General features: G+C 33.5%; 1 protein-coding gene across 5 annotated transcripts in view; it reads right to left on the bottom strand.

The window, feature by feature from the left end:
• The window catches only part of KIF27 (kinesin family member 27), a 68464-nt gene continuing 54406 nt past the window's right edge, over positions 1–14058 (bottom strand). For all 5 annotated transcript variants that reach the window (XM_025049700.1, XM_006916093.3, XM_015592671.2 and 2 more), the window contains 4 exons: positions 11708–11914; positions 9985–10183; positions 7874–8038; positions 1–3323 (listed from right to left, as the gene is read on the bottom strand). In XM_025049700.1, the coding sequence (XP_024905468.1) occupies positions 2839–3323; positions 7874–8038; positions 9985–10183; positions 11708–11914 (1056 nt within the window). In that variant the 3' untranslated portion in view covers positions 1–2838. The remainder of the gene's footprint in view (positions 3324–7873; positions 8039–9984; positions 10184–11707; positions 11915–14058) is intronic.

Below are 14058 nucleotides of genomic sequence, written 5' to 3'. Positions count from 1 at the left end.
TAAGGATTTATCACTTTATTGACTTGGACTAATAGAAACAAGCCAATTGCTAGTGGCAATAAAGTCCACATTATTGAAGATCATAGGTATATTAGCTAATTCCTTGGACCCTGATTTCATGAGGATATGAAGAACTGAGGGACTAAAAAAACAAACAAAACAAAAAATGAACAAAAAACATTAGCAAAAGAAAACAAGCATTAAAGCACAAAAGCACCTTCATTGATACTCTCACTGCCTATAGTTGCCCATATTTATAGCATTCTGCAATACTATTATCTATAATACTCTGGAGTTAGGGAAGGAATTAGTACTTTTTGAAGGCAAACATGTTTCTTTTCAAATGCTCTGTTATGGTGGGGAAAAAAAAGCCATAATGAACAGAAAAAGAAAACCACAAACAATTTTATAAACATGCAAAAAGGTAATGACAAAATGTTCAGACTAAGAAAAGCATGTGAAACAATAAAATTTATTAGTAGTATATGTAAAAAATAATTTTACTTGCCTTGGAGAGATGACTTAATTTTTCTTTCTTTTGTGAGGACACTGACTAGAATGAGAAGAGGTTCACTTCCAGAATATATTATTCATATATTATTTATATGTGTTTGTATATGTATATGAACCCTATCATAGATATAAAGGATATATGTATAACCAGAAGGAAGAAAAAAAACTGTATCTTTGTTATTTAGAAGTCAGTTCACATTTGCATTATCAAATCTAATCACTGTTGGTTTGATAGAAATTTTTTAACTTTTTTAGTGAGTTGGCTTTCAGAAAATGTGTTTATATTTTCACAGGTAAAATAAATATATGTCAATTTCCTGGAGAAGCAGGATTCCAGTGTCAGAATATATTCTTACATCAATTATTTCTAAATCATTTCTTAATCTTATAAAGAATTTACAGTTAGGACCTTCATTAATAAATATGTATTTATTAATAAATAAATAATTGCTATGCTTTGTTAAGGCACTGGCCTTTGGCTAGTATATATTTATAAACACATTATATATGATATACATTAAATATATATCATACAAACCAAGACAAAAAGAGGAAACTTGCTTAAAACCAAGATCTGACTTGAAATAGCCCCTGATAAAAATAAAATATCCACTGTAGTTTGTAAATTCATTGTGTGAAGAAATTTCTCAGTATCGATGTTATAAATTATGGTTCAGTTCCCAGATGGATACATAGAATTCTATTTAACCCATAATTTAAATGAATTTTAGTACCATGCTTACAAGATATAGAAACTATTCATCAATTTAGAAGTTTGTTTTGGTTTGGTTTTCTTTTCCTATAGGAACTGGTTTTTAGCAGTGGGACCAAGGAACCCTACTACCTAAGAGCTAGAAACTACAAAAAGAAAATATTAGGCTTTGAGCACAGGGTGACAGTCTGGGTCTTAGGTAAGATGGTCAGGGTCAACAGCAACAGATAAAAGGACAAAAAAAAAATTAGTAGTAGCATCAAATAAGAAAATAACGGGAGTCAGCAAGGAAATAGGTGACTAATTGAGTAGGCATCCATAAGTCAGGGTGGTTTTGCTACTAGCCCCACCCAAACATTAATTAATTTAAGAAATAACTTTATTTAACAAGTGAAAGTTTGGAAAAGTAACAAAAATAACAAGTAAAAAAAAAAATACAAAATAGCTCCAGTCATCATAGGCGATGTTTTTTCTGATTGACAAATATGATGCAAAAGTACAAACTGTGTGCAGGGCAAATCGATGTTTAGTTCTTAATTTCAAATGAAGTTTATATTATATAATAATGTTTAGATCAAAAGATACTGAAGAAAAATTTTCATTTACATATTTACAGCCCCAATATAGTCTGGCCTGCCTGTGTGCAAAGCCTGACTAAGCAGGTTGTAGAGAAAAATCTCAGATTAAGCCCATCAGATTATGAGCTAAAGCTCCACTGGCTAGATGTCAAGCTTTACAGGTGTACTCCATGGGACCATATATCTTTTCCTTGAAATGGTAAAATGCTTTAGTTTTATTCTATTATTGTTTCCCCGTTCCATAGAATTATATTCCTTTCTTCCATTTTTAGTAGCATAGAGATATGTTGAAGGCAGGGCAGGAGAGAGATGAAAATTTATATTCTACAATATCAGCAAACTAATAATATAATATTCTAAAAACAATTCCAGAAAAAGAACACAGGCCATGTTTAAAATATCAAGATCACCAACTTCTGTAAGCTCTGAGGACCATAAATTAACCTTAATCCATAAACCTGGCCAGTTAGTTGCCTTAGCCCAGAGACTGCATTTTGACACAATTTTTCAGCTGTACCAAAACATATGCAGGAGGTGACTCTCCCTCTGATATAAGCAATATTTAACTGAATCTTTTAAAAATAATGTATACTTGTATTTAAGAATAACTTATAAGATATAATTATTGCATCATAACATACTATAAAATATACTTTATAATATGCTTTTACATTAAATAATAATATATATTTGATGGATATTTAGTTTATTATTCTACTGTTAGTCTTGTTCTTCAAATATGCCTGGAAAAGAATTTTGGGAAAATTTATAAGTGGAAATTTTTAAATGTTAAAACTATCAAGTATAGTATAGTATTGGAAAATGTGTTTGGTTATTATGGAAATGCAAATTAAAACTCCCCAAATGTACTAGAGAAGATATACACATCTAAAATGTACGAAAGGATGGGGGATTTCTTTCTCCACTTCTTCCTTTATCTTGAGGGAAGAACTAGTGAGCTTAAGCTTTAATTTTTAACAGGTTAGAAAAAGGAATCTTACACATTTCTAAATTAAAAGTTTCATGAGTAACTATCTAAGTTTTTAAGTCACTCTGTTTTCTAGCTACTTCAATGGAATCAGCAGCCATAGATCCAACACCAACTCCAAGACTGGAACGTCGTAATGAGAGTTCCACGGCAGAAATCTGACGTAACTCTTTGCGACACAACTTTACAGGTGTGACACCATGAATCTGTCCCACATTTCCCACTGGCTGAATTTGGGGTGATGTGCAACTGTGAGTTTTTGTAATCTGATTTTCATCTGCTTCTGTTTTATCCTCATTGCTTAACAAATGCCCACTAGTGGGTGCTAAAGAGCTATAAATTGGAGGTAATTCTGGGCCATCTTCCCAGAGCTTCTGAGGATTTCGTTGTGTTCTTAAACTACTTGCTGAACTGTTTAATTCTCTTTCTTTTCCACTTAACTTCATACTTTCAGTTTTAGATGCCCATTTTAATTCTTCTGAAACCGTGCCTGCTTCTTCTGGGTTCAGGACTCCATCTCCAACATAATGATCTAAAAATAATCCAAAAAGAAAAAAAAAAATTAGAGATTTCCTCAAACGCAGGTATTTTAATCATGATATCCTAACATAACTATATTATCACTCAATATAAATTGTCTTTCAGCTTTGTTAAATGACTTCTTTTAGACAGAAGTATAAATATGAATTGTTCTTATTTTACTTAGAAGAATCTTGCATGGGAATAACTAAGAACTTCTCATTGCTGGAACAAAGTTGAAAAATATTCTTGTAGTGATTTTTGTACTCCCTGGAAACACAGGAGTGCTTTAGGCCTCTCTGGTGCCCTTCCACACCTGCCCTCCACTGGGCTTGCCACTGGTGAATTACTTTCCAAATCCAAAGCCAGCACTGGAAAATATTTGCTCTGCCCATATCTCCAATGACTCTTCTGGGATTTGGCATTATATGTGTGAAAAACTAGTCTTTGTAGGCACTCCTAGCATGATAGCAGGGTTCTGCTCTCTGAATGTACTCTGGGATTCCACCGTCAAAATGGAGATGGGAGCATAATAGCCCTTCAGTGGGAGACACCCTGCTGGAACAAGCTTGAGGTCCTTAAATCATAGGATCATCTAATAGAAAAGGCAAAGACTTGCTTTAGGGAAGTCCATATAGGTACTGTTCCTAATATAGTGAAAAATGCCAACTTTAACATATGTTGAAACATGATTGATAATATACTTCTGGTCCTACAAATACCAAGTTTGAAAACATAAGTTGCACAGTGGCAGCTCCCAAGCGAAATCTGGCCCACAGACAGGTTTTACTTAGCCTGGTTTTACTTACATAAAATAATACATGGCCCGAAATTTAAAAATTGGAAAGTTTCATATAAAAATATAGTCTTCCAACATTACTAGAAAAAATGAGAACTGACCATTTCCACCTGGCAACAGCAGCTGGAGCAGAGTTGTCCCTGCCCATTGAGATGACTAGGCTCTGCTCCTCACTGTGGCTTCCCTGGCTCTTGCAGGCATTTTAGTTTGTGGCCCCTGCTTTAACACATAATTGATGTTCTAGTTTTTAAAATTCTCTCACAAACGAAAAACCTGAACCAGCAAATGACATGGATCCTCACACAGAACCAGTGGCTCCTCACAAAGCTGACCATAGACAGTGGCTCCCAAACTGCTGCTCATTACACCAAGAAGCTTTAAAAAATCCTGATGCCCAGGGAGCAATGTCTGGAGGAGGGAGCCAGGCATCTTATTTTTTAAAGATCATATGTGAAAGAGCACAGATGGGCTCATTGGACTGGCTCACACCCAAGCCCACTTGGATTCTTCACAATACAAATACCTCTGCATTTCCTTTTCCAGAATTTTACCATTAGGGAACAAACTGGAGAAAGATTAATTCACCCGAGGTCACACTACTAATAAAAGAAGTCAGGATTCCAACCTAGATCTTCTGACTCTAGTATACTCACACAGAATTTTATAGTGGTTTAAAAAGATAAAGGATAGAGTTTTAAATACTTAAGTGCATAAACTGTGTGTTCATAGAAACTGATTTTATCCTCAAAAAATATGTTAGAAAACAGACACACTGTAACAGAGGCATGACCAAGAAGTGACCAACATGTATTGGTCAAAAGATTAATTTTTCTACATATGAAAATGCTAACAACACTCAAAGAATATAAATACAAGTCTGGTAGGCAGACAATGAAAAGACTACTATCAAAAACCAATTAACTGAATATCAAGACAGTTATATATTAACTAGGATACTATTAAGCATATAATACTTTTCAGGAAACTCAATTCAAAATATTTAAATTGCTATAGTTTATAAGTCAAACAAATTCTTGTTTCATGTCATATTAGAGTAACATTTTGAGATATAATACAAGCTATATCCCCAATATGATTCCAACTAATCTTTTTTAAAGCATGGGGAAAATATTGAAAAGAATTATAACAAATGTTAATACTTATGAGTGGGATTATAGGTGGTATTTCTTCTACATTTTCAAAATTTTCTAAATATACATTACTTTTTATAGCCCCCAAATAAAAGTATTTAAGATGTTTTTAGGTGGAATACAAATTAGCTGAAATAATCAAGACTATTATCAAGGCTAGACTTCCCAAGTAAGTTGCTAAAATGGATGTAATTATCACTTTATACATCTCTAAGATTATTTAACTTTCTTAGAGAGCTTTTCGTGTTTCCTTAAAGAGCAGGATGAGAATCCAGGTTTCTTAAATCTGTACACCACCACACCACACTGTCATTTTAAGAGATGTCTAGAAGACTCTGTAGTATAAACACGGGCCATTTAAACACTAGATATCTAATTTCAGATATCTCAAATTTGAAAGTGGGTTTCTTTAAGCTAAAATGGAAATGAAAAGAAAATGTTCTGTTTCCTACTTAATACCTCTGCATTACTACATTGAAAATCAGAAAGTTTAGTCTCTTGGCTGGATTTGTATATTTTTATCTCTATCCTAAGACAACTTTTATCATAGAATATTGGACCAGGAGTCAAAGACGAAGGACCTTAGACCATGTTCTTTTATTTACTCTTATTTTTATTAAATGTATTGGGGTGATGTTGGTTAAAAATATCATATAGGTTGCAAGTGTACGATTCAGTAATACATCATCTGTATATTGCATTGTGTTCACCTCCCAAAGTCAAATCTCCTTCCATCACCATCTTTGACCCCCTTTACCCTTATCTCCCTCCTCCCTGACTCCTTTCCCTCTGGTAACCACCAAACTGTTGTCTGTGTATATGAGTTTTTGTTTGTCTTGTTCATTTGTTGCTTTCAGTTTTATAGCCCACATATTAGTAAAATGCTTAGCATAATAATCTCGAGATCTATTCATGTTGTCACAAATGGCAGTATTTCATCTTTTCTTATGGCTGAGTAATATTCCATTGTATATATGTACTACATCTTCTTTATCCAGTCATCTATCGAAGAACACTTTGGCTGTTTCCATGTCTTGGCCACTGTGAATAATGCTACAATGAACATTGGGGTGCATGTATCTTTACGAATAAATGTTTTCAAACTTTTGGGTATGTACCCAGAAGAGGAATTGCTGTAATTCTAGTCTTAATTTTTAAGGAACCCCCAAACTGTTTTCCATAGTGACTATACAAATTTACATTCTCACCAGCAGTGTATGAGGGTTTCTTTTTCCCCACAATCTCTCTAATACTTGATAGCCATTCTAGCAGGTGTAAGGTGGTATCTCATTGTGATTTTGATTTTCATTTCCCTAATAGCTAGTGAAATTGAGCATCTTTTCACTTGTCTGTTGGCTATTTGTGTGTCTTCTTGGGAGAAGTGTCTGGTCAGGTCCTCTGCCCATTTTTTAATTGGATTATTTTTCGTTGTTGAGTTGTATGAGTTCTTTTTATATTTTGGATATTAGGCCCTTATTGGGGGCATTGTTTGCAAATGTCTTCTTCCATTCAGAAGGTTACCTCTTTGTTTTGCTGACGGTTTCTTTCGCTGTGCAAAAGCTTTTTAGACCATGTTCTAATTACTGTTCTGTGCATGAGTCACTTGACTTCTCTAAATTTCAATTCCTTCATCTAAACATGGGATTAGCAGACACTGGCCTACCTTGAGTTTGATGGTTAAATGGAACTACTTGTGAAAATGTCTATTAATTATAAATATCATAAGAATAAGGTAGCATTAGAACTACTTTTCTAAGTTTAAAATTTTTTAATTATGTTAATTCTGCGTACTTTATATATTCAGTATATATCTCTTCATTACACATACATATAAATTTTCACTGGTCTCTTTACAATACTGTTGTACCTTAAGCAGTTTTCTCTACCAATACAAAATAGCTATGTTCTAAAAGGCTGTAAAGTCAAAGTCTCATAAGCCATACTTAAATTATTAGAAGAATATTTTCTCTAAAGGATGGCTAATTCTTTTATAAAATGTAGAAAATATTTAGAAATATTTATTCCTCTCTAATTGGTGGGCCTAAAGAGGGTATATTTTAATTATGGCACTTTTTACTTTTGCAAAGTATTTTGTCACAATTTGGCATTTAGGAAAGTGTTACTTCTACATATCTACATATAATTAGGCAAGAAAACATCTTTTGTCTTAACAATGGGTTTTATTATATTTTTGAATTTCCAGAGGTCATGATATGAAAAAGACCTGACTGATCTTAGACATACATACAATATTATTTTATCTCTACTTTTACTATACTCCATTTATTTTACACATTTTTTTGTGATAATCAGAAAGCTTAATTTTCTATAGAATAGGAAAAACACAGCTTAGATTAGAGGGTCAAGCCCATGGCACATGGCAGGCAATCAATGTGTGGTTTCCTTCACACATATACATTTGTTCATTCACTTCTATGGTTCTGTCTTATACGTAAACTAGAGAACTATTGTTGTTTACTGAGACAAATAGAAGATAAAATCTAATCCTAAATAACCAAATCAATTGGGAAAGGCTAAACTACAAATCAGGAAAGACTTCATCAAGTACTAGAGAAACAGTGTTAGCATGACAAGTAGCACTAAATATCTTACGTTCAGATGGTACTAGTTGCCTTCGAATTGCTTCCCCTAACAGTTCCTTAAGTTTCTTCTTAAGATCTCTGCTAGTTTTCTTATAGAAATAAAGATCTTTTTCCAGCTGTTGGATTTTATCTTCATATGTCTTTAAAGTTTCCACGATGCCTTCCCCATCTTGCTCTATAAAACAAAAATTTACATTTAAAATCAGTTTAAAAGAAATAATTGAAAATTATGTTCTAACATAGACCTCAGACTATGTTTAAAGGGTCAGAAGTACGTTATATGTACCTGTTACCTGAATGGATTTGTTTTCAGCTAAAATTTGGATTCTTCTACTTGTAAAAATTTTCAAAGTAGGATTGATCCCTTAGTCACCTTCTTTACCTTACCCCCTACTGACTACTACATCGTTATGATTCACAAGCACTTTCTGAGTAGCTACTAACTAGATTTATCCTTAAAACAGCAGAAGTAAAGTGTTTTCTATAAAAAGTTCACATTTGGAACTCTGTCCATCAGCTGAATCAGTATCTTAAAGTTTATATAAGGAACAGTGGGTATATGAAAAGTCATTTGAAGAAATATAAAACCAAAAAAATTCCCCCCAAAACAAAACCTGTCATATGAGGCTAGAAAGATTAAACTACAAAGAACACCACACACACAAAAAAAAGGAGCAAAGGGGAAATAGCGTAAGTAAGGTTCTAATTTATGCTACAACGTAAGTTAAAGCTTCTAATTAATATTTATGATTGTCTAAAACTGCCTATATTGGGCTATATTCTAGAACCAGCAAAACCTAGTAACCTTCAGAAAATAAGTACTTTCAGACCTACTGTTTCCTATTGATAAATTTATAAAATTGTCCTACTGGTTTGTAATTTTTGTTATAATTGGCTATTTTATAAAATTTGATCTAAGTATACTAATATATTTAAAATTAGCCCATCATCTTGTTAAAAAAAACACTTCAAATTAAACATCATAAATCAGAATCCCCATCAAGGATATCAAATAAATCAACTTAATTTTATATCCTATATTTAGTTAAAATTAGAAAATTCACAAGCTAATATTTTTAGTTAGAACTTTGTTATGAAAAATTTGTCCCAGCTTTAGAAATGATTTTTAAAATGTTCTCATTTGGTTATAGTATGGGCTTTTCTGGCACAATGAAAGTCACTTGAAAAATACACTAATAATTCTATTAAAATATTGCTTTTAGAGACTTAAGGCAAAACTAAAATAAGGTAAGCAGAGCATGTTTGATGAAATGATGTATGTAATCTTGTCATTGGGCAACTAGATGCTAATTAACTGGTTATAGAATTAACTTATAGAATTGCCTCAACACTCAAATTCATATGTTTTCCAATTTTCTGCTTACTCAGGTTGCTACTTCCGTATCTCTTTTAACCCATTTCCAGCTATACAGTCATGAGAATCAAGACTAAGCAGCTAAGCAGCCTCTATTGAAGCATTAACAGTATTGGCTGGCAGTGATTTTGTTGCCATAGCAACTGTTTGTATACTAGCCATATGCCCAGGTAATGAGACCACTGACTGCTATGACAGCTCTTTCCACACCAGAGTCATGGTTGAACTACTGTGCACTAATAACAGTATGTGCCCATTAATGATAGATTAATTTTGACCTAAGATATAATATTAATGCATAAAAGTTACAGTCAACTGAAAAATTATAATAAGAAATAGAACTAGAAATCTGATAGATCTTATCACTTTAATTTTATGAAGGGAAAGTAATTTAAATAGCAAGGTACTATATCCTTATGAGATAGAAACTTTTCAACTGTATACAACAAAGCCAGAAGTCACCCCACATCTCTACATAAAAACTAGGCCAACAACAAACTAATGGGATTTACAGCAGCCCCTTTTATGGCACTGGGAACAAGCAGAAGAGGTGACATTTCAAGCATGAATAGCCTTAATCAAAGTCAACTATCCCAATTTGTGGTAACCAAAACATGTAAAGCACAAAAATACGTAGAAATAGTAACTATATATGGTGGGCTTTTAAGTGATCAAATTCTGTCTGATCTTCCTTCCCAAATCCCCTTCCTACACATCATCTATAGAATTGACAATAGGGCAGGTACCTTGGAAATGATGTAATAGTAACTGCATTTTTTGCTCATGTTCCTTTTGCTGGAGGGTCAGTCTTCGGTCACATTGCAATTTCAGATGCTCCAGTGCAGATTCTAACTCACGAACCACATTATCCCGTTCCAGAATCTTCATTTTAATTTCTTTATTCTGTAACTGTAGTTTCCGTTCAGCTTCTCGCAAATTAACCACCTGGCAAATACATTTTTTGACCTTTTCAGAGTGTCTTAGATAGCCTAATATGGATATATCTACTTCTATTAGGCTACATGAAATGAACTTCCTTAGCCACCACGGTATAACCACGGTACAAGGCAAATGCTTTGTAACATACCTACAAAATAACTTAATAGCCTTTGAATTTGTTGGGATTCTGAATTGGTAATAATTCATTTTAAATACAATGTTGCTCTACTAAACATCCCTCCATCATTTCTTGGTCTCTGTGATTTACATTAATAATTCTATAACTCTATTTCTCTAATATAAGATAAGGAGGAGCTAAAGACTCTTGTAACATCTAAATAATTCCCAGTATTAAGTCCAAAATGGATATTATAAATAAGTGACAGAATTTTTAAAACTATACGTACAGATTGGTTTTAGATTATATATTTCATTTAGTCCATTCGGTTGTTCTCTGAACTGATATGAAGTAAAAATACTTCAGAAAATGTTTGTGTCACAGAGCTTGTTAATAATGTAATAACCTTTTTTTTTTTTTTTAGAAAAATACTCATTTCTACAAATAGTTTTCAGGATCAGAAAATCCACTGACCTTGGCCTGGGTACTTGGGGTTAAGAACCTTTGATCTAAGAGCACCATAAAAGAGTTATCTATACCAAAGCCTCAGACAGTATTCGACTATTTTTCTGCCCTCCACACACCCAACAATAGAATGCACCCTCATCAGTAATAGTAGCTTACTACCAACAATAATTAACCAAGAAGAGGGTTGTATATAACATTTTCATTAATTTTCATCTTTATTTCACTTCTCTAACAGAATGTTTTATTTTTCATTAATTTTCTGATATTCCCTAGAACTGCATATACTTTTCAGAGAAAAAAGTTATCTACTCGTTTAGCCCATAATATATACCTTAGAGAAGATATTAGAGAAAAGATGGAAATAGTTCTCCGTACTGTGAAATATCTCTGAATCAGTAAATTGTCGAATACATTAAAAAAATAAAATATTTAAATACAAGTAAATATTTAAATTCAAGTTAATGCTAAAATCTATTACTGTCTTTGCCACTGATGTACCACTTCATCTCCACATCAACTCCAAGGCTGTGATGAGAAGGTGTATGTACCCCTATCCTACAGCAATGAAGGAAAAGGAACCCAAGCTTGGAGGGCCCTTGAGTTTTCATGAATGCTGAGTAGTAACATCCAAATCTAGAAAACATCCAAGAAGTAGTGACTGAAGAATATAGCTTAAATTCTTTAATTTTTAAAACTATTTCAAAAAGTTATTCTTTCAAAAGGCCCTTTAAGAACCACACAAAGGTAGGCCTACATACTTGGATGATCACAAGGCCTTCAGAGGACAACATTCAGTACTGTAAAGAGAAATCATGCTTAAATCTATCCAGAGTTATACCATCCAATCTTTAAGCCTTTCAATTTCCTTTAAAATTATAAATGTTAGATATATAAGCATCTTGATCCCTCTTTATAAGAAAATCATCTATCCTTCAAAAACTAACCTTATTGAAGTATCTGAAAAGAATAGCTCTAATCTCAATAGGATTCAGGCCAATGAGTTTTTCCAAGACATTTGCTTCACTATGAGAGAGGTTTTGGAATGAAGCTCTGAGCGAGTTCTGGCGACTCTGGATACTTTCATTCTTGTATTCAATTGCAGCTTCCAAAGCTTCAATCCCTTCTTCAAGTTGGAAAAGAATATGTTCTTCCTAGGTATAACATAACAGAAATCACTCGTTTTAAATGAAATAACTTGGACTTTTTGTCATATACTAAGATCTCATTAATAGGTTCTTGGAAACTGACTTTAAGAGGAATGTCATATAATGAAACCAATTTTACTATATGCTAATTGATATAAACAAGAGTTCCTACAGCATATTTCTGGCCACCAAAACATCACCAAACTTCTAAGGACAGACCCAAAACATTTCAAATATTAAATACTGAAACATATGAGCTATAAATCCATTTAAGAAAGATTAATAAAAACAAGATCATTCTTTTCCAACCCGCTGATTCCAGTTCAGGGTCATGGGTGGCCAGAGCCTCTCCTGACAGCTCAGCAAGCAAGGTAGAAACCCATCCTGGGCAGGATGCCCTTCCATCTCAGGGCCACTCACACCCATACTCAAATTCACTCAGACCGGGACAATTTAGACACGCAGGTTCACCTAATGTGCACTTCTTTGGGATATGGGAGGAAACCAGAGTCCCCAGTGAAAACTCACACAGACATGAAGAGAATGTGCAAACACAGAGACAGTGGCCCCGACCTGGAATCATTTTTTTTTTTCCTCACCAACATTATAATGAAATGACGTTGAATGAAGTGATGTTATTCAAAGACCTGCTATATTTGAGTCTAATGGATATTACTTTTCTTCTACTAAATGTTAAGAAAATGTTTATTGAACACTTGCTATGCTATACAATGCACTGTTTGTATACACATATATAACGTAACCTTGAATCTTTGTAATACACCTTATGTAGTAAAATGAAAGAGGCAGAAAACTTAGGTGAGTTATGAAACATCCCAAAGTCATACCGCAAATGCTGATCACCAAGGAAAACACTCAAAGCCTCAGCCCACGGGATTAGCAATATTGTCATATACCTCCCTCCATAGCCCCTACAGTTCCTATTATGTATCAATGAGATCTAAATACACCCCAATGTCCCTTCAAGGATCTATTAAAACAATATATTGATAAGTTATTAAGAACTAGTAATCCCTAGGAGAGCCTCTAGGGAAATAGACTTAGAATAAGTTATTAAGAACTAGTAATCCCTAGGAGAGCCTCTAGGGAAATAGACTTAGAATAAGTTATTAAGAACTAGTAATCCCTAGGAGAGCCTCTAGGGAAATAGACTTAGAATAAGTTATTAAGAACTAGTAATCCCTAGGAGAGCCTCTAGGGAAAAAACACAGTATGGTATTTAAAAAAGTAGTGAGGATTTAAGGACATGAAACATTTCATAAGATTTCTATGAGGTGTCATTAGAGGGATTACACAGGCATTAAAAATGGTGGCAGCATAACATTTTTTTTCATAAGCCAGAGATTTCCTTTGTAGGAAAAAAATCTGACGAATCTCTATCAGAAAACCTAGCAGTTCTTTGAACTATCGGAATAACATGTTATTTGGTGAGGAGGGATCCAAATCTCTGGTAAGATATTATTTTGGACTTGCTGAGACTTGACTATATACATACACATATGTATACACACACATGTGTATGTATATACCTACCTATACATGCGGTGGAGGTCACCTCGACCAAGTGCATTAAGGTCCGAGTGTCTTGTCTATCCTCATGTCCTTATTGCCTAGCACAGTACATATCACACAGTTATACTTAGTGTCTGCTGAATGAGTTGATGAAGGAAGAGAAAAAAAATTTTTCATTATGTCTTGGTTACATAACCCAAGTATTTCTCTCTACTCTTCTCCATCAGCATTTCAAGGAAAATAATGTCAATATTTCTGACCTACCTAAAGAACAGAGTGACTTCCAGAACTCCCTTTTTGGAATTTGGGGAAATGGTATGTAATAACCTATTCTGGTGGGAGGTCGAATAATACTTATTTTTAAAAGCCATTTTATAAAATCTCCTGAAAGAGCTATTTTGAAAAATAAAAGTTCAACAGCCATTTTATTTCTCTGTGCAATCATTAACCATCAAGAATTTGATGATTTGATAATCAACCCATAAGAAAGAAAATAATATTCACCTTTTTAAGAAAACAAACTTGAATCCCCAAAGGTACCAGGTGAATGAGAAACTAGAAAATAAATTATCCAAAGAACATATTTGACTTTACAATGCATACTGTGATTATATTTT

This window comes from Pteropus alecto, unplaced genomic scaffold, assembly GCF_000325575.1.
Source record: "Pteropus alecto unplaced genomic scaffold, ASM32557v1 scaffold206, whole genome shotgun sequence".
Lineage (NCBI taxonomy): Eukaryota > Metazoa > Chordata > Mammalia > Chiroptera > Pteropodidae > Pteropus > Pteropus alecto.
This window is presented reverse-complemented; position numbering and strand designations above follow the sequence as displayed.